The sequence below is a fragment of the Trachurus japonicus genome, chromosome 24 (assembly GCF_045865225.1).
Source record: "Trachurus japonicus isolate A0001 chromosome 24, Traja_1.0".
NCBI lineage: Eukaryota > Metazoa > Chordata > Actinopteri > Carangiformes > Carangidae > Trachurus > Trachurus japonicus.
This window is the reverse complement of record NC_140930.1, coordinates 11,964,475-11,982,761: the sequence shown is the minus strand read 5'-3', so window position 1 is coordinate 11,982,761 and position 18,287 is coordinate 11,964,475. Positions and strand designations below refer to the sequence as shown.

The following is an 18,287-nucleotide window of genomic DNA, read 5'->3' as shown; positions in this document are numbered from 1 at the left end:
TCCTCCGTGGCTTCTCTGAGTTACAGGAGGGCTCAGCGTAGCAGTGCATGTCCATATAACGGTTGCAAATGGATACCACTTTTCTTTGTAACAAAAAGACACACCAAAAAACATCCAAATACCTGTCCATGCGCTCCTATGTAATGTCCGTCTTGTATTGAAGCCCTGAAATGCAAAATTGTTCCGAAAAAAATTAAACAAGTCTATATTTCAAGCTTGTTTGTAGCGGAAGTCCAATTTGGACGAACCAGGAAGAGGAGCTTCTGCTACAAACAATGATGGTGATAATGAGTAGATAATAAGTGCAATTTGAATTTTGGGTGAACTATCCCTTTAAAAGCCAGAGTTTGATTGGTCAGTCTAGTGGTTCCATGTTCAGTGGTGTGTAACTGTTTTTGTGGGACTGTGTATCACTGTTATAGTCTCAGTGCGCCTTAGACATCCAACAGGAACTGAAGAAAAGAGAAATTTAAATAACAGCATAACAACAACCTCTGTCTCTCTCTTGTTTCCTCTCCAGACGATTATAACTACCTGCCCGATGCGTTGCCTCCTCTTCCTGAAGTCCCGGACTCTGGCTCTGTCCTGAGCTCCGTTGACATCCCGGCCCGCTGCCTCCGCAACCCGGCCTTCCGCCACGCCTCCTCGCGCTACTGCTCTGCCCTCAGCATGGACTCCTCGCCCGACAGCGCCGAAAGGCCCATCAGCTACAGCTCCACCTCGTCGTCCGCCTCCTCCCGGGACAGCCACTGCTCGCTGGGCAGCCGCTCCACCCTCGTCCCCGCCCCTCACTGCGGCCCGGCCAGCACGGACCGGGACTCCGGGGCGATCCGGTTGGAACTGGTCCCGGCCCGGCAGCTGGGATGCGGGGAGGAAGAGGACAGAAATGATAGAGGGACGGACACGGGGAGGGGGAAAGGGAGACAGAGCAGCGAACAGACTCCGACAGAACATTCAGAGCCCGAGCTGAGTCCAGAGGGAGGGGAGCGGACGGGACAGGGACCCAGGACATATGTGGACCGAGTGGTGCAGGAGATAATGGACACAGAGAGAACGTACGTCCAGGACCTGCGGAGCATTGTAGAGGTAAGGGACAAAAAAAACATTATGGTTATATGAAACACAACCTGTGTAGGAAACTAGAAGCAGATGGATCAGAGGGATCCTACATGTGGGAGGAACATCAAAGGTGAATCAGCACATCTGGCAGAACATCACATTTTGAAGATCTTGAACAAATTAGTGATTCTGCAGGTTATATCAGCTCCAAATGTGAGTTCTCAGCTTTCACACAAGACTTTTAATCAGTGATTCCCAACTTTCTTTTTAGCTCACGGTGGTTCAGAACCAAACAAAAGATTTTTTCTTGTTTTCTTTCGAGACCTGAGGCAAAATTATTGAAGATAATTCAACAAAAATGACTGAAATATGTTTTTCTCTTCCTATCTCCTCCTGTTAATCATCTCTCGACCCCTCACACTTATCTAGTGACCCCTAGGTGAGGAACCACTGTTTGAATTGAACAAACATCAATCAAATGAAAAAGTTTATAACCTCTCTGGGTCCTGTCTTTCTCAGTCAGGACTGAGCTGAAACCTTTCCCACCAGCTGACCCGGTTTAACTCCGAGCAGCAGTTGGACGTCATAAATGTGTTTCTGTCCAGCGCCCGCTTGACCTCGGCCTTTTCAGGAGGAACTCGAAGCTTTTAGTTCACCAGATAACACACATCCTTTTAGTGCCTTTTGTGGCTTTTCCTCACGCACGTGACCCACACAGCTCGTTGCTTGCGAGAAACTGTCAATACAATAAGGTCACCTGCGTTGGCGGGCGGGGTTTGGCCGAGTTACACGATACCAGCGCCTTTTGTGCTGCAGGCACAGGCGCACATTCAAAACTTCTTTTTTTTTTTTTTTTTTAAAGCACACACACATAACTGTATGCACACACACTCAGACAAATACACTCTTTTTGTGAGGTTGGCTTTGAACTGCGAGGATACACATTACCTGTAGTCACCGGTTTAGTGGCTTTGTTAAAGATTGGGCGTTGTGGTTTGAATCAAAGGTTGCTCTGCTTTCTCTCTTTCTCTTCTTCGTTTCTCTGTTCAGCTCCTTTTCTCTGAAACATAACATTTATGTAGTCTGCGCTCCAATGTGCAACACACATGTGAAGTGTGTTTTGTATTTGTGTCCTGCAGCTAAATTTGACTTGTTTGTGGTGTGAGATGACTAAAAACTTGTGTGGAAATTGTTGTGGTTTGCATGCGCATGAACATGCGTGTGTTGGAGCCTTGCCTGTTAGTTTCCAATATCTTCCTCCTCAAACAGTGTTTCCTTTCCTACTCTAGGCTATTGGTTCATGGTCCACTATGTATGTGTGTGTATGTGTGTGTGATTTAGGGTTAAAAAGGTTCATACAGGGAATGGCTGTTGTCAGAAAGAAAGCAGGAAACTCATATTCCCAAGAGACATGATAAGTACAGGGAGTAGGGTTTGGGTTTTGTGGTTTTGGCCTGTCACCCCTGATCGATGTCCCACCCTCTCCTGATCCTCCTTCCTTTCCTCCCTCGTTCAGGAGGTGAGGAAAAGCGAGAGAGACAGAGAGAAAGAGAGAGGAAGGTAGGAAGAGGGATTTAGCTCGGAGATAACAGTGTCCAAAGTGGGTTAGAAAAACACTGAACAGAGCTTAGGAACTGCACTTAACAACCCTTCTCCTCTGCAGATCACCGCGCTGCCATTAGTGTATCAGACCAGACCACCCAGCCCCTTTGGACGACCTCAATTAGACGGCAGGACAGCTAATTCCTCACATGCATTTAGCCTTTCTTCACCCTTTTTAATGACGGTTCCAGTGAGTGCACAGAGGATGGATTGCACCGATTCCGTCTGTGTGAATAGAGCTTTTAACACAGAGAGGAAGAAGAACTGGTCAGCAGCAAAAAGCCACAGCGTCCACCCATCTGTTAGCAGCACTGTCCTATACGCCGGCCGCCGTCTCACTAATCCCTCTGCCCGTGCTGCTTCCTGCAGTGGAAGAGGGTGTGGCGGCCTCAACGCAAATATTTACCCAGACTCTCCTGGGCTCACCTGTGTTTTATCTGTCAGCAGCAGCAACAGCGGTGTTGTGGACAACATATGCTCATGTGCTGACGTAGAGCAGGAGATATGAACCTGTCAAGCAGCGGCGTCAGTTGATATCCTCAGAAAACAAAATATGGGCAAATATTTGACACAAGAACTCAATAAAAATGAATTAAAAGATGCTGAAAAGTAAAAGGTGATCATGTTTTCCTCATATGCATCGAGCTCTCGGTGCCTCCTTACATTTCTTCTCGTGAGGATTGTTTGTTAGTTCTGTGTGATCACCCCTTCCCGGCTCGATCGGTTGCGTGTAATGAGGCAGATCCGTCTTCCGCAAAAAAGAAAAAAAAAAACCACCTCAGTGCCAGAGCTCTGATCTTTTTTCCCCTCTCCCTCTCCCTCCTCTTCCTCGCCTCTGCTGCCTCTTTACTTTTTCCACTCTGATATTTGGCGCTTGCTGCCAGCAGCCAGGCCCATTTGATGTTGACCAGGAATTTGGAAGTTAAACGTTGAACATCATTTGGCCTGCTGCTGCAGAATGAAACGTCTAAGTAATGAGATCTGAATGTTTGCGCTCTGCATTGTCTGGAGGAGCGACTTCCTACTGTGAGTGAGGGATGTGTTTGGTGTGAAGGGGAAGGAGTGTGTACTTGAGGAGGTTAATAGTTAACATGAGAAAGTATCAAGTTTGTACATGTTATGTCTGATACTTAGCAGGGGAGTGTACCTGAAGGTGTGTGTGCGTGTGTGTGTGTGAGTGCTGCCCATTGTTGGGACCAGTCAGGCTCTGGCTGAGTGTTGAGTGACTGGGTCAGGCCGGGTCAGATCTGTGACCCACGGCTAATAAAGCATCACCTTACACATTACCTACGATAGTCAACTAAATCTAAACACAACCTCCTGATATGACCTCCCTGACATAACCGCCAACCTGCCTGTGAGCGCGTCTTATTCTTTTTTTTTTTTTTTTACTTTTTTTTTGTTAAAGCAGAAGTAAGTGATATATTTGTGTTAATATAAGTCTTAAATAGTTATATCTTCCGACAGCAATCACTTACATAGAGTGTTTGGACTGAAACACGGGTCTCTCAGTCCCTCTGCTCTGAGCCGAGGAGAAAACATTCATCGTATCCTACAGTTTTTATCCAATGAGGAGAGAGAACGGCATGCAGGGCTGTGTGTGCAGCCAAGGAACGCCGTGAATGTGGCGACGTAGGGACGAGGACTGTTATGGTGCGTTCAAGGAAACTCGTATTTTTCCGACCGTGAAGTGGTACCAGTTCGATCTGGTACGAGTTCACCGGTCGGAAGTTACGAGTGGCCGTTATAGTGACTTTCACCGGTAAAACAGGTCGGAAAAACACGAGTGGGTTGCCTGGAACGCTACAAAGTCGTAAGTTGTGACTTGAAGCTGTAATTTACGATTTCAAAAGCCTGCCTGGAACGCAGCATTAGCGAAAACGACCGGACCACTTACTTCTGCTTTAAGTTTTCAATTCTTTTTTTCAACAATAAAGGACAAACAATGAAACATAAAACAGAGAGAAAACAGAATCATATAGAACAGACAGGTTGACAAGGTTGACATAGGGCATACATTAGAGCAAATGGGGTTATCATTCACACAGATAATGAGTTACACGTTAGAGAATATGAAGTCCACTTTTCCCAGTACTTGGTAAACTGTTCAGCTCGTAGTCTTAGGATAAAGGTCAGTTTTTCCATGCACTATGTATTTCGTTGACAATGGTGATCCAGTCATTCTTTGATGGCAAATTTGTCTGCAGCCATTTCCGTGTAATGGCCTTTTTGCTTGCAGCCAAAAGCACTTATATAAGATAGTTGTCCTGAGCCATAAGTCCAACTGGGAATTTACCCAGGTATAACGTGATGAAAGAAAAATCAACTTTTAAACCAAGGATTGACTGAATTTCTTCAGCAAGTTCTTGCCAATATGGTTGGATAAGTGGGCAAGCCCAGAATATATGAGCGCGTCTTATTCAAGTCTCATTGTTTAACTTAATTCCTCAAAAACTCAAATCCTGCATGGCCTAAAGCTCTTAAACCCCCCAAACATCGAGGATGGCTGTTATTCACTTAACCCTCCACTCCTTGTTTCGGCTGACATCATTTCATCTCTGTCATTTTTATATCCCTCCTTTCTCCTAACCAAACACAGTTAAATGGACTGTTGCTCAGGCTCAGTGTGTATAATAATAATAATGATAATAATAGCTCAATACATAAAACATTAACACAGCAGAGAAACCGCAGCAGCAGACTGGAAGTAAAGCAAATAGACACATGGGATGTGTGTGTGTGTGCTGAGATGATCTGAGGGTGTGTGTGTGTGTTTGTGTGTGTGTGCATATTGAGGGCAGCCTGGTACTTTTCTCAGACGTGTAAATGCCTGTCCGGCCCAGTTACAGAGTGTCATCTGGTTTGAAAACTGTTCACCGTGCTGCCACCGGGACGCTTTAAATCCCGTATCTGGTGTTGTTGGGGTTGTGTTGAGATGAGCTGCGTGTGTTTGTGCATCAGTGTTTCACGTGTTCCTCATGTGTAATTGTGTTTTGGGTTAGCAACTTTTTTTAGCTGCCTGCGGGAACAGATCCTATCGGTTTCTAACCCGTCTGTAAGTGAGTCAAAGGAGCAGGAGGCAGCAGACAGACAGGCACAGAGACTCTGACTCATTCTGGTTTCAGATTTTTATTGATTCACAGCTATGATTACATGATGTGGAGTGTAAACAACATACATAACACATTATGACAAATTAATGGTGCCCGGAATGAATAAAAAAGCAACAAAAACAGAGCCTGCAGCAGCAAGAAGCAGCGGATGTAATGACAGTGTAGTGCTTAACTGCTTTCCTGCTCTCACAGAGAATCAGAAGTGCTGCAGAATATATATATATAAACGTAATAATACATGAACATAATCATCAGCTGTCTGCACACAGGGAGGTGAGGCCCTGCTCAGACCCTGGCATTAACACTCGTCTCAGGTGATCTGATCACAAGGGGTCAGCTATAAATACAGGTGTGAACGCTCCCAAGATGCTCTCAGGATGCGTTTGAGATCTGCCCACGTTTGAAGCTGCCCCCTTTATTTTAGCAGCACAAATGCAAATCTGTCCCGAAAGGACCGCCTCCTCCACTGACGTCCTCTCAGAACCAGAATAGCTGTCATCATCACCTAGTGAGGAATTTGACTTGGTGCATTTGTGCTAAGAAAAGGAAAGAGAGATTGTTCGTACAAAAATACAATAGCACTGAGTAAAGACAAAATAAAGGGAAGGGAAGTTCCTCAAAAAATCTGTGCCCAAGCCCAGGGCGGGGGGCCACAACTGAGTAAATCCCACCACAGTTTCATTATGAATCAGTTGAATTAATCCTGCCACAGTTTCACTATAGAGCTGTGCACAGTGCAGTGAAATTCATATACTGAGATCTGTATGTGGACACACTTTCTAACTCTGTGTGAACTGACGCATTAGAGGATTTAAGAAACATTAAGTCAGAGCTCTTCTGTCTCTCTCCACCTCTCACTTTCTATCTGCAGGGAAGAGTGAGAGCTGAGGCTGGTGTTTAATCACACCAAGTCCTAACAGCACTCCTCACTAATGGCAGCGATGGAGGCAGTGATAAGAGAGACTGCGAGTTAAATCCGCCTGACGAGACCGAAACCAGTTTTTCAACAAGGGCCCATGTTAAACCTTCTGTTTCCCAGCATCAGTCTGGCTTCGGTGGGACGTTATCCTCTAATCAGGATGTTTACACAAAACAGAGCAACAGGGATCAAACAGTGCATTAACACACTGAGAGTGGGCGGAGTTTATCTATGCTGTGGCAGGCCAAGACATTCAGTTTCTTTTTTAAAGTTTCACTCACTTTAAATCAAATAAGAACTAGACTCATATTGACTAAGAGTGTTTATAGTCTTACTGTTGACTAATGCAATCCAAACAACAGAGATGTGATGTGGAGGCTCTGACATATGATGAGTGAAATAACATTTTTTGTGCCAACCCTCTGCTAATGAACATGTTATGCACAGGAAAAGTTAAAACAAATCTTAATTAATTGAAGATGATCAAGATGGGAGATTATGGATTGAGCCGTAGGGTGCACGACTACATCAACCAAGTTTTTCCTGTGTCGACCTTTTACTCAGAGTGTGAACTTTAGTTTGATCCACTTAGAAATGCTGGACAGACATTAGAATTTTTTCTTTTTTCTTTAAGGATAGAAATAGCTCTCTAAAAGCTCTTAATCATCCTTCCAACACGTTATCGCTGTTATAAGCAAAACTATGTGTGGGCACTTGGAATATGAGTCTGTCTGGTCGAAGTGGTGCAAAGTGGAGTCAAGAGCCCAAGGGAGTAGTGAGTGTTAAAAGTGGCTGAGGTGAAGTCTGTGGGAGTCATCGTGAGGAGGCTGTAAATATGTAGTGTGTGTGTGTGTGTCAAGGCCGGTGCCGATCAAAATGCCAGGTATAATGTCTAACATGACTGGTTTCTGTCTCACAGGACTACCTGGAGTGTATCAGTAACCAGTCTCGACTGGCCCTGAGCTCCGAGGATAAAGGTTCCCTCTTCGGCAACATCCAGGACATCTACCACTTTAACAGGTACAAACACAGACACAGCAGAGTGATGCAGACTGAGCCTCTAATCTGACCAAAACTATAGGAACTCAGACTGAACATGGACGACTGTGAGACAGGATTTACTTCAGACTTAAGCCAAAGACAATGTCAGTGTTTTGAAAAATCCTGCAACAATAGAAACCAGGTAAGACAGAGACAGGCAGAGTTTGTGTAGTTTAAACTGTGAATATTTGTTTGGCTTCTTTATTCTAGTTCACACCCAACCACACTGCTGTTTGCATTCACACCAAAGACTCCATTCATTCATTCATTCCTTCAAAACGGGATATATTTCTTTTTTAAATCAAACACAAACTTCCTCCTTTCCTTCAACCAACTGGTTCTTCCAGGTCTTATTATTAGAAGCTCTTCAAGTCTCATATCCTGAGCCTGTTCTAAAAACACATGTGTGAGGGTCTGTTTCTCAGTTTTATACTTGCATAATATTGTTAAAAATATGCAGCGACTCTTGTAAAGTGGATCCTCATCCAGCCAGTGTTCTGTTATAGATTAAAGATGAAATAACTATGAGGTTTCCCCTGTAGGATATTTTCCATTTCGGAGGAGAGGGACTTCAAACTTGACTTAGACAACTGTCCTGAGTGAGACTCAACTTGGACTTGGTCTAAAAACAGCTCTGACTTCACAAAAAAACACTGACTCAAGACTTTTGTCTCTGTCAGACTCAAACAATGTCCAGCTGATAGTGAAACTGGACTGAGGCACCTGTTGATTTCTGGGAAGGGGTGGGTTTTTTTCTTCTTTTTTTGTGGCAGTCAGGTGTGTGGGTGTGTGAGTGTGTAGATTCAATTGCCGTCTGCATATTTTCCCCCTCCGGCACCGCTCTAAAATGTGTGGTTTTTTTTTTTGCTGCATCCAGACGAGATGGCTAGTCGAGCATCAGCCCTGGTGGTCTGGACACACAAACATAACACGCTCCCAGCTATTCATTTCTCAGCTGCCACACACACACACACAAACTGGCCAGTAAAAGGAAGCGTAAAAGCAGTTTAAAGCGGTCACAATGACCTCATGCTTCAACCATGAAACAATAACTTCAGCAGTGACCATTTTTTCCCAACTGTGTGTATACTCACATACACACCTACAAACGGGAGCAGCCTGTTTGAATTCATGGAAGTTTCTCATTTGTTCAGCGCCGAGTGCCCCAAGACCTAATTTCTGTCGCCGAGGTGACTCTTACTCCTGAAATCCACAGCGATTGTTGTGAACAATGAATGGTGGGAGAGCGGTTTATGTTCATGTGTCAAGGGAGGAAGAGAAAACAACATTCACTGTGGTTCAAAGTTGAAGAAATTCGTGCACATTTTCACATCTGATGCTGATTTCTCTCTGATACGATGTGTTTCATTCAGGGACCTTCTTCACGATCTTGAGAAGTGTAACGCAGACCCCGTGGCCATCGCAGAGTGCTTCGTATCCAAGGTAATAAAAACAACCTCCTCCACCCCTCCATCTCTCTGTTCTCTAGTGACGGAAAGTACATTTGCTCCAGTAGACTTTACAGGTACTTATTTCTGCTTGATTTCTTTCAAAGGGAAACAATGTGCTTTTTTACAATATAAAGAACTGTTAAAGCCTCGTAAAAGAACTAGAGTCTGGTCATGACTCAGATGTCTGAGTTGTTAAAGGACGATTCCCCTCACATGGTTTCACAGTTTTAATTCCAACAAAGGAAAATAATATGTAATATGTTACAAAAAGAAAAAAAACGAGCTTTTCCCATCATTTATTTCACATTTTAGTTTATTTGGATCTCGATCAGTCACTACCAGGGTCACAACTGCTTGGCAAAATGGTGTCAATTGAAAATTAAAGGGAAAAAAAAGAACATAATGACAAACACCAATCAACGACATGACCTTTTTGTACTTAAAATGTCTTATAAATTGTCGCATTACTATAAAAACTATGAAGAACTAGACAAGAACCTTGATATTTGAACATTGCACCCCCTGATGCCAAACCTTTAGTATTTTTTAAAGAGATTCACTACACCGTCTGTCTCTCTGTCCACATGCAAACTCCTTCCCTCGCTTGTTGAAACCTGTCCAAACAGCTGTTTCAGAGACAAACACACACGAACACACACACACACACTGCAGATTTAACAACATGTAACAGATGCAAGGAGGCCAGTAAATGAGAAACAGGCAATGTGCGATGATGATAAGAGATAAGCTCCCCAAAATCCGATGCAGGCTCTGTGTGTGCACTCTGTTTGGTTCCTTGAGGCTGCAGCATTATTTTAGTGGTTGGAATGTCAGAGTTAAAGTGCAAGAGGAGGGCAGAGAGGAAGGACAACGCCAGAGGAATTTTAAGGACCGTCCAAATATGTAATCACCTTTTTTTACTGCAGGGGGGGGATAATAGCAGTACTTCATCAAGGAAAACTGGACTCAGCAACTCTGAGTATCACCGGCCCCTCTGTCTCTCTCTGTGTGTGTGTGTGTGTTTTAGCTCTTCCCTCTCCTCGCCTGCCCCATGCCCCATAAAATCATTGTATGATTATGTCCCATGATAATGCATTGCATTCCAGCACTTCCTCTTAAACACTTTACATTCCCTCCCTACCCCACTGCAATTACACCCAATACCGCAGAGCAACCGTCTGACCATGTATAAAGAAAATAAGACACAGTCAGCGTCGCAGACTCGCTAAATACAGCAGCTGTTGTTGTGACAGACAAGTTTTATAGCAGCCCGCAGCACCACTCTGCATAATTAACCCAGATCCATAAACAAACCACGGTGCTGACTGATTACTGTTAGAGTTAGCAAAAAAAAAAGAAGAAATTATCAGGAAATGCCAGGCATGGAAGAAAGAAGCTGTTTGGTGTTATTGTGATGACAGACAATGCCATGGACTTGTCACTTGACCTTGATTGGTGATGACTATGATTTTTTATTTATTTTTATAGATGAGTGGCAACAAACTCGTTGTTCCAGGTCTTGTCCTACACAGACACACACACACACACCTGTGCAGTGCTTCACAGTATTGTGTGTCACACATGTACAAAATAGTCTAAATTTGGCAAGAAAGTTCTCCAAAGAGTTCCTCGTGTTCCTCACATAATCATATTTGTGTCCAAAGTAATTGAGATTTTTCAGATACACAACATTAGCTTTTCATTCCACCAGATTTTTCGCATCTCTGCACTTCATGTACAGTATGCAAGTGGTTAAATATAGTCGTACAAGTGCTAGTTCAGCACACAGACCACTGTCACCACTGTCCCCCTTTACATTGAGACATCGCAGTGAGAGCTTTGTGCGTAGGTGTGTGTGTGTGTGTCTGTGTCTGTGTGTGTGTTGGTGTTTGGGTGGCTTCATGATTTCACATGCAGACTTCTGGTGAAAGGTTTGCTACCAGAATAGTAATCAGTGTTCTTTGTACTGTTGTTGTTGCTAAGATGCAGAAAACCACAAAACCTCTCTTTCACTACCTACACACACACACACACACACACACACACACACACACACACACACAGATCGCTAACACTTTTCTAGCCATCACGGCCAAGAGTCACCACCTTGCACAGTGTTTGAGAAAGAGACGTATCTAGTTGTAAATCTCTGGCTCCCTCTCAGATAATTGGCTATCTATCCTCATGTTCCTCTCTGTTGGGACTAAATCCTCTCCGTGCTATGTGTTGAGTAAGCGTTTACAGGGTTTTATGGGTTGCTACATGCTGACTGAGAGAGCACAATGGCTCCCAGGGATCTATCAGGTTCAGTGCCTACCTGATGACTCACTGTGACCAGTCCGCTCCAGATAAATGAGAACAACAACAAAACCTGTTGCTTTATGACTATGAGCGGTCGCTGATGCAATTCAGCCTTTTTCTTTGGTTTCACTATGTAGCGATTAGTGGCTACAGCCCCAGAAAAAAGTTAAAATCTTTCCTTATAATTTGTATCTTGATCCTCTAGAGATGGATATTTTTCATTTTGATTATGTATAGGAGCCAGCACACAATTTAAAACTCAACAAAACATGCAGTATTTGGATATGATGATTATATGATTTAACATAGCGTGTATATATTTCTAAAAAAGGGAAGTATATTATAGATAGGAGTTATTTCAGGGTCCACTGGTTTTACTGGTCAAGTTCAAAGAGAGGGGTGCATGTCAGTGTGTGCACACATGCATGCGCTGCACAAATTTGTGTTCCAGTTAGGCATTTGTGTATTTTGTGGTCTCGTGCTCATAGTTCAGAGGGATATTAAAGAGTGTGTATTAGGAGTGTGTGTTGGTGTGTGTCATCAGAAATCGATGGTGGCACATCTGGTTGTGTTTAGGCCTGGTCTGCGGCGGCAGACTGCTGGAGACGAGAAGGAGAGCTCTGCTCTTCAATTTAGGACGTTTCCCACGGAGCAGCACCTCAGGCAAACAGATCAGGAGAGCAGCTTGTCTGTGTGTGTGTCTGTGTGTGTGTGAGTGTGGATGTGTGTGTCTTCTATATTTTGGTGGGATGCACTGTGTTCGTGTTGGTAGGTTGAATTGTTTGCAGCTTGAAACGTGATGTATATTTACCTAAGCCGGCAAGAAATCTAACATTCTCACACATCCAGTCTATGCAAACCGTAGGTCTACTACGAATCACGTGTTGGAAAACGTGTGTGAGCGTCCTCGTCACTCTGTACGTGTGTGAGTGGACATTATGAACCAGGACAGACCTCTGTCATCTGCCCTGTGTGTTTATGATGTCGCTTCCTGATTGCTGTCCGCATCCTGTGACCCCCAAGTGTTTATGGACACAAATAGAGTTCAATTAGACGTTCACATTATGCAATACCAAGGGGTTCATCTCAAGGCCTCCAGGACAGTGAGATGTGAGAGGGGGGGTTGAGGAAAACTTGCAAGAAAGAGGAGATTATGAAGATTATAAAAGGGAAGGGAACAAAGATCAATGAAAAGATGATGCACAAAATATGTTGCAGAAACAGAAATCCAGAGAAAAGGTGGATGATATAGAGATAAATGGAGAGAGACCTTCATTCCAGCTTTGATAAGTCATGCTGTGTCTGATGTCTTTGATGTGCAGAGAGGCATGCAAGGTGGGAAAAGTCTCAATTAAATGGGCGGCAATAAAGAATGAGGGTATATTTAATCCAAGCGCTCAGGGCTGTTGGGATCAACAGAGACTTAAAGGCCAGGATGGCAGGCTAATCATAAGCTACAACGTTGACTCTCAATTAGGTAGTAGCAGTGAACGGAGGAGAGAGGATGCCTTGTCTGTGGGCTCACAGTGTGCAGAGCAGTAAACATGAAATAAACGGCCAGTCATCAAAACCGTACAAACCACAGATACAGTACAACCAGTGATAAACAAGCAAAAGGGGCAATAAATTTTGACCTTTAAAAGGCAATACCAGTGGTTTGTCTTAGCCCATTTACTACAAAGAACATGTACTTAATATTACAGCTAGTCATTAAAAAAATATCGTAATGGGTTCAAATCATTTCCTTATGATTTAAATTTATCAGCAGATGCTTGAACTCTGCTTCGGTCATATCATCTATCTATGTGAAAATCTTTTTGTCCAACAGCCAGAAATAGCATAGCAGACTTAGAAATCAATTTGCGATTAAACTGCATTACAAGATAACAACTGTGTAACTGATGAAACCTCATGGTCACCACATCAAACTGAAATGACTGGGAACCAATGTCTGGCTGGAATTGGAGGGGGAAAAAGAACATCCAACAGTCTGTAATTTTTGTAGCATGCATTTGAAAAATATCAGCAAGTCGGCCCGCATGAGTTGTAGTCAAAGAGCTAAAACTTGTAAACACACGAGAATGAGCCTTTAATTAGCCTTGGTATAATTACACTGAATTAAACCTACTAAAAATCTAAGCAAAATCAGGGAGATGCATCCTTGTACTTTTTCCCCAATTCACTTCAATGTCAAACGTTTCATGTATATAAACATATATATATAGGTTGGATGTGAGTGTGTTCCCAACCTTTTAGTCCACACTGAAATATTTTCCAGCTGGACTCTTGCTGTCAAACTGACTTTTATTTTTCCTACAGGTTACTGTGTTTTAGGAAGCAAACTATCTCCTTTAGCCTTAGCTGTAGGCCTACTTTGTTTTTGAAGCTTCGTAGCAAAATGTTAGCATGCTAAAACTCTAAACCCGGATGGTAAAAACAATAAACCTTATATCTTCATAGAAAAACATTAGCATGCTAAAATGCCAAGCTCTGATGGAGATCCTGCTAAATTGAACATGTCAGCATTGTGAACGTGTTAGCATTGAACTCAATCCATCTTTTTGTCCAATGCAGCCATCAGCCTGACTGTACACTCATGTAACAATATGCATCACTACACACCTGTATGTAGTTAGCATCTTAATTAACAAGTATATTTTTCTGTTGTATTGTTTTCTCTTCTTGACTGTGTCCTGTTTCCTGTCGCTCCAACACATGAACTAATTTGTCCTTGTTGTGTTTTTGCAGAGTGAAGAATTCCACATTTATACCCAGTACTGCACCAACTACCCACGGTAAGACAACAGCAAAGTGTGTGTGTGTGTGTGTTTATGCTTATTCAGCACAACCGTTTACCGTACAAAACCCGTCTTCTCATTGTCGTTGCTATCCCACCCTGATCTCACCTCTGCATGCTGTCTTCCCAGCGTCTCACATAGCTCCATTGTGCCCGTCGCTCAATGCATTACCCCCCCCCACCCCCCCTCCCTGACAGGTTGACACGCTCTATAACAGCCTCAGCAGGAGTCAATGTGTCTACTGGCAGTTGAGCCTCAGGGTCCTCGCTCACTCCTTCCCTCCTTTCTTCTTTTTTCTTTCGCAAGCTATTGACAGAGTTACAACTCGCACACTGACAGATGGGGTATTAGAGATGTCACCTTATCATATCTAACGCTGGCTAATGTTTTATTCTGCTTTGTGCGAGTGTGGTCCTATGGGACACCTGTTGGGAGGGAATAAGGTGGAGGTGTCTTTTTTGTGTGTCAATGTGTCTATTGTGTGTGTGAGATTAAATGGGTTGAAACGTGAGGCTATTCTTCATGCCAAGATATACTGCACCGGCTAAACACACCTTCTCCTCTGGCTGCCATTTTTCTCCCACAGTGTGAGATAAGAAAGGCACGTGGGGAAGAAACTACTATTTACAAGCTAATGATGACTAACTCAATGCTGATTGTGTGTGTGTGTGTGTGTATATGTGTGTGTGTGTGTGTGTGTGTGTGTGTAAAGGGGTTATTGTCAGCTGTTTGAGATTGACCATCTCCCACATCACACCACAGCTGGTGACCCCAACCAAGGTCACACACGACAGACACGCACACACAAGGGAGATGCTTACACACACACACACAGAGGCTGCAGATGTATCATGGTCATGCTGAGCTCTAAGGTCAGGTTTCCTCCAGAACAATGTGAGGCCTGTGTGGAGCTGCACTGGAATTTAGACACGCAGACATGCACATGCATGCGCGCACACACAAAGACACAGAAGAAAGAGACAAGTTTTGGGGCAACTCACAACTGTCTTTCTCAGTCTTTTTCTGCTCTGCATGCGCACACTCACACACACAGCCTCCGTTTGTTGGTGAAAAAGGCTCTTTCTTCTTCCTCATTAGGTCAAAACCAGCTCCACTGACTTGTTAATTTAGCTTGCAAAGTGCTGCTTATTAGAATATAAACCAAATATGAATTGATGCTGCCTAAGAAAACAAAGAAATGAATTACAAGCAAACTGTGGAATTGCATTTTTTTTTTTTACATGGTTGAAGGTTTTGTCTGGTGTAATACACAACATAGGTCAATACGCAAACACTGAATTTTAACACTGCTTTTAATTATTTTCAAGCATATGTGCACAGGGAGGTGCAGGACCTCCTAATAAACTGTCAGAAGACTGTGTTTGATATTCCCCATGTTTCCAACCTGGTTGTTAGTCTTTTTTTAGCACTGTCTGTCAGGACATATCAATAAAAGTCTCATTTCTCGTCACTGTCAAATTAGCTTTTACTACGCATCCCTGACGTTTCACTCGCTGCGTTGTGTCTCCACAGGTCGGTGGCTGTGCTAACAGAGTGCATGAGGAACAAGGCGTTGGCCAAGTTTTTCCGCGAGCGCCAGGAATCTCTGAGACACTCCTTGCCCCTGGGCTCCTACCTGCTCAAGCCAGTGCAGAGGATCCTCAAGTACCACCTACTGCTACATGTACGTCTGTCTGACTGCTGTCTGTCTCCATCTCAACACACACTCAGACACACATGATTAGCCTACTCCGTACCTGCAGAAATACATGCACAGGCACCCACTTGTAAGTGCACAGACAGACAGGACACACTAATGTTTTTATCTATGGCAGTTCAAATGGATGTGCACAGTTCAATCCACCTCTTTCCGAACATCAAAAACGTAAGCCGGTTTTGCTCTTGGAATTGTATATTTACGTTTCCATGGTTTCAGTAGTCGCGGTGAAATCTTTTCACTGAAAATCTCTTGGATTTTGGACAATAGATGTCATACAAATGGACACCCAATGGTAAAAGCCAGCATTAATAGATCCATGTGTTTACTGCAACTATGACAACTACTGAAACCATGGAAACATAAACATACAATTCCACCGGAAGAGCAAAGCCGGCTTACGTTTTTGACGTTCGGAAACTTGTGGATAAGAGCAGGTTTGGCTCAGCTTCCAGCTCAGCTCCAGTGGAGAGGCCAAATGTTTCAACATATGGTGCTCAGTGCGTATGATCCTGCTTGCGTTAGGGTGCATGCAGGACGATTGTTTATATGTACATAAAAACACACACGTGTGTATGTCAGGGTTCACCCACAAACATGTTTGTGACGTGTGTGAGCGTATGTGCAAGCGGTAACTCCCAGTGTGTGTGTTGCCCGTGCAGGAAATAGCCAACCACATGGAGAAGGACACAGAGACCTACGAGGTGGTGCAGGAAGCCATAGACACCATGCAGAGAGTGGCCTGGCACATCAACGACATGAAGAGGAAACACGAGCACGCTGTTAGATTGCAGGTACGACGGTCCCCGCGTACCCAATGTTTCCCCCGTGTTTCTGTGCAGTTTCGAGCCTTTCGAGGAGCCCGTTCTTTTATTGTTGTGTAGAACAGTTGTGAACTGTAGGTTTGAATCAGCAAAGGCTGTGATCCGCCCCACGTCTTACGCAAGTCCCCGCGTTTTTCCACTGGGCTAATGATGGCCTTGCATAAGGAGGACACATAAAAGGGGAGCTTGTTTCTTTTATCAGCTGGGAGCCAGGATGGTCAGATGAATGCAGGAATGTGTGTGGAAGCGTTTACTCTCAGTGTCTGGAGAGAGGATTGGCTTCATGAGAAATTTTCAGCTTTTGGTGTTTTTCTTTTTCCCTCTTTGTCTGTTTTTTTCTTAGTTTCCTCAACATTTTTCTTTTCACTGTCTTAACTCTGTTTCTCCAATAGCACAACAGACAATAGCCTCCTTCACACATTTTATTGCATCTGATCATGTTTTTAAGCTTTGATCTTTCATATTGTACTTTGGACCTTGTACTAGTGTTAAAACAGGTTTTACAAGTTAACTCCTCCACCACCACTAATCATTTCAAAACTGCACCAAAACACTTGAACCAGCTTTTTATGTCCTGTGGGTCATCATAGGTTTATTTTTACAGAGCAAGATGTTTGCAAAATCTTTTTTTATCACTATTGCGCAATTGGTTTTCCTGTTCATGTTCAAATAAACAAAATTATTTAACTCCTCTCACTATTTCTGTGCTCGCTGCAGGAAATCCAGAGCCAGCTGACCAACTGGAAAGGCCCAGATCTGATTGGCTACGGAGAGCTGGTTCTTGAAGGAACATTTCGTCTGCAGCGAGCCAAGAATGAAAGAACTCTCTTCCTGTTTGACAAGCTTCTCCTCATTACAAAGAAACGAGAAGAAACCTACACGTACAAGGCTCACATCCTGGTCAGTCATCCTGCTCGAGCCACTACCCCGGCCCCAGACAGACGCCATACTACATACGTACATACAAATGTTCCTGCTTAGTAACAGCTATTTTTAACATAACCTCTTTACCTGTGTGTTACAGTGCTGTAACCTGATGCTGGTGGAGGTCATTCCTAAGGAACCACTGAGTTTCAGCGTGTTTCACTACAAGAATCCCAAACTGCAGCACACAGTCCAGGTACAGCAACAGTGCATAAGACTGCACTTGTCAAAACAAAAAGTGAAACACTTTGTGAATGTAATTACATGTTTTAAACCGTAGCCACCAGCAGCATTGTGCAAGAGCGCCGTCAGAAAGTGTGACATTTATATTTGCAGGTGTCTGATTGTTTTGTAGAACATCCAGGCTCAGCTCACTGAGTTGCTCAGACATGTTGAGTGTTAAGTGCCTAGTAGCGACCAATTGTTGTTACCTAACCACTGTGGACAAGCCCTGAGAAAGATAATGTGTCTGACGTATGTTTAACTCTTTTTCAAGGGCTTATTCCATCCCTCTCAGCTACCTTTTTCTGATATCATC

The 18,287-nt window shown here is 43.7% G+C and overlaps 1 protein-coding gene across 2 annotated transcripts in view; it reads left to right on the top strand.

Moving 5' to 3' along the window:
- Nucleotides 1-18,287, top strand: part of LOC146961424 (pleckstrin homology domain-containing family G member 1) — a 42,665-nt gene that overhangs the window by 17,162 nt on the left and 7,216 nt on the right. For both annotated transcript variants that reach the window (XM_085771812.1, XM_085771811.1), the window contains exons 2-9: nucleotides 521-1,086; nucleotides 7,613-7,713; nucleotides 9,108-9,177; nucleotides 14,235-14,281; nucleotides 15,818-15,968; nucleotides 16,664-16,795; nucleotides 17,543-17,725; nucleotides 17,850-17,945. In XM_085771812.1, coding sequence (XP_085627938.1) covers nucleotides 670-1,086; nucleotides 7,613-7,713; nucleotides 9,108-9,177; nucleotides 14,235-14,281; nucleotides 15,818-15,968; nucleotides 16,664-16,795; nucleotides 17,543-17,725; nucleotides 17,850-17,945 — 1,197 coding nt within the window. In that variant the 5' untranslated portion in view covers nucleotides 521-669. The remainder of the gene's footprint in view (nucleotides 1-520; nucleotides 1,087-7,612; nucleotides 7,714-9,107; nucleotides 9,178-14,234; nucleotides 14,282-15,817; nucleotides 15,969-16,663; nucleotides 16,796-17,542; nucleotides 17,726-17,849; nucleotides 17,946-18,287) is intronic.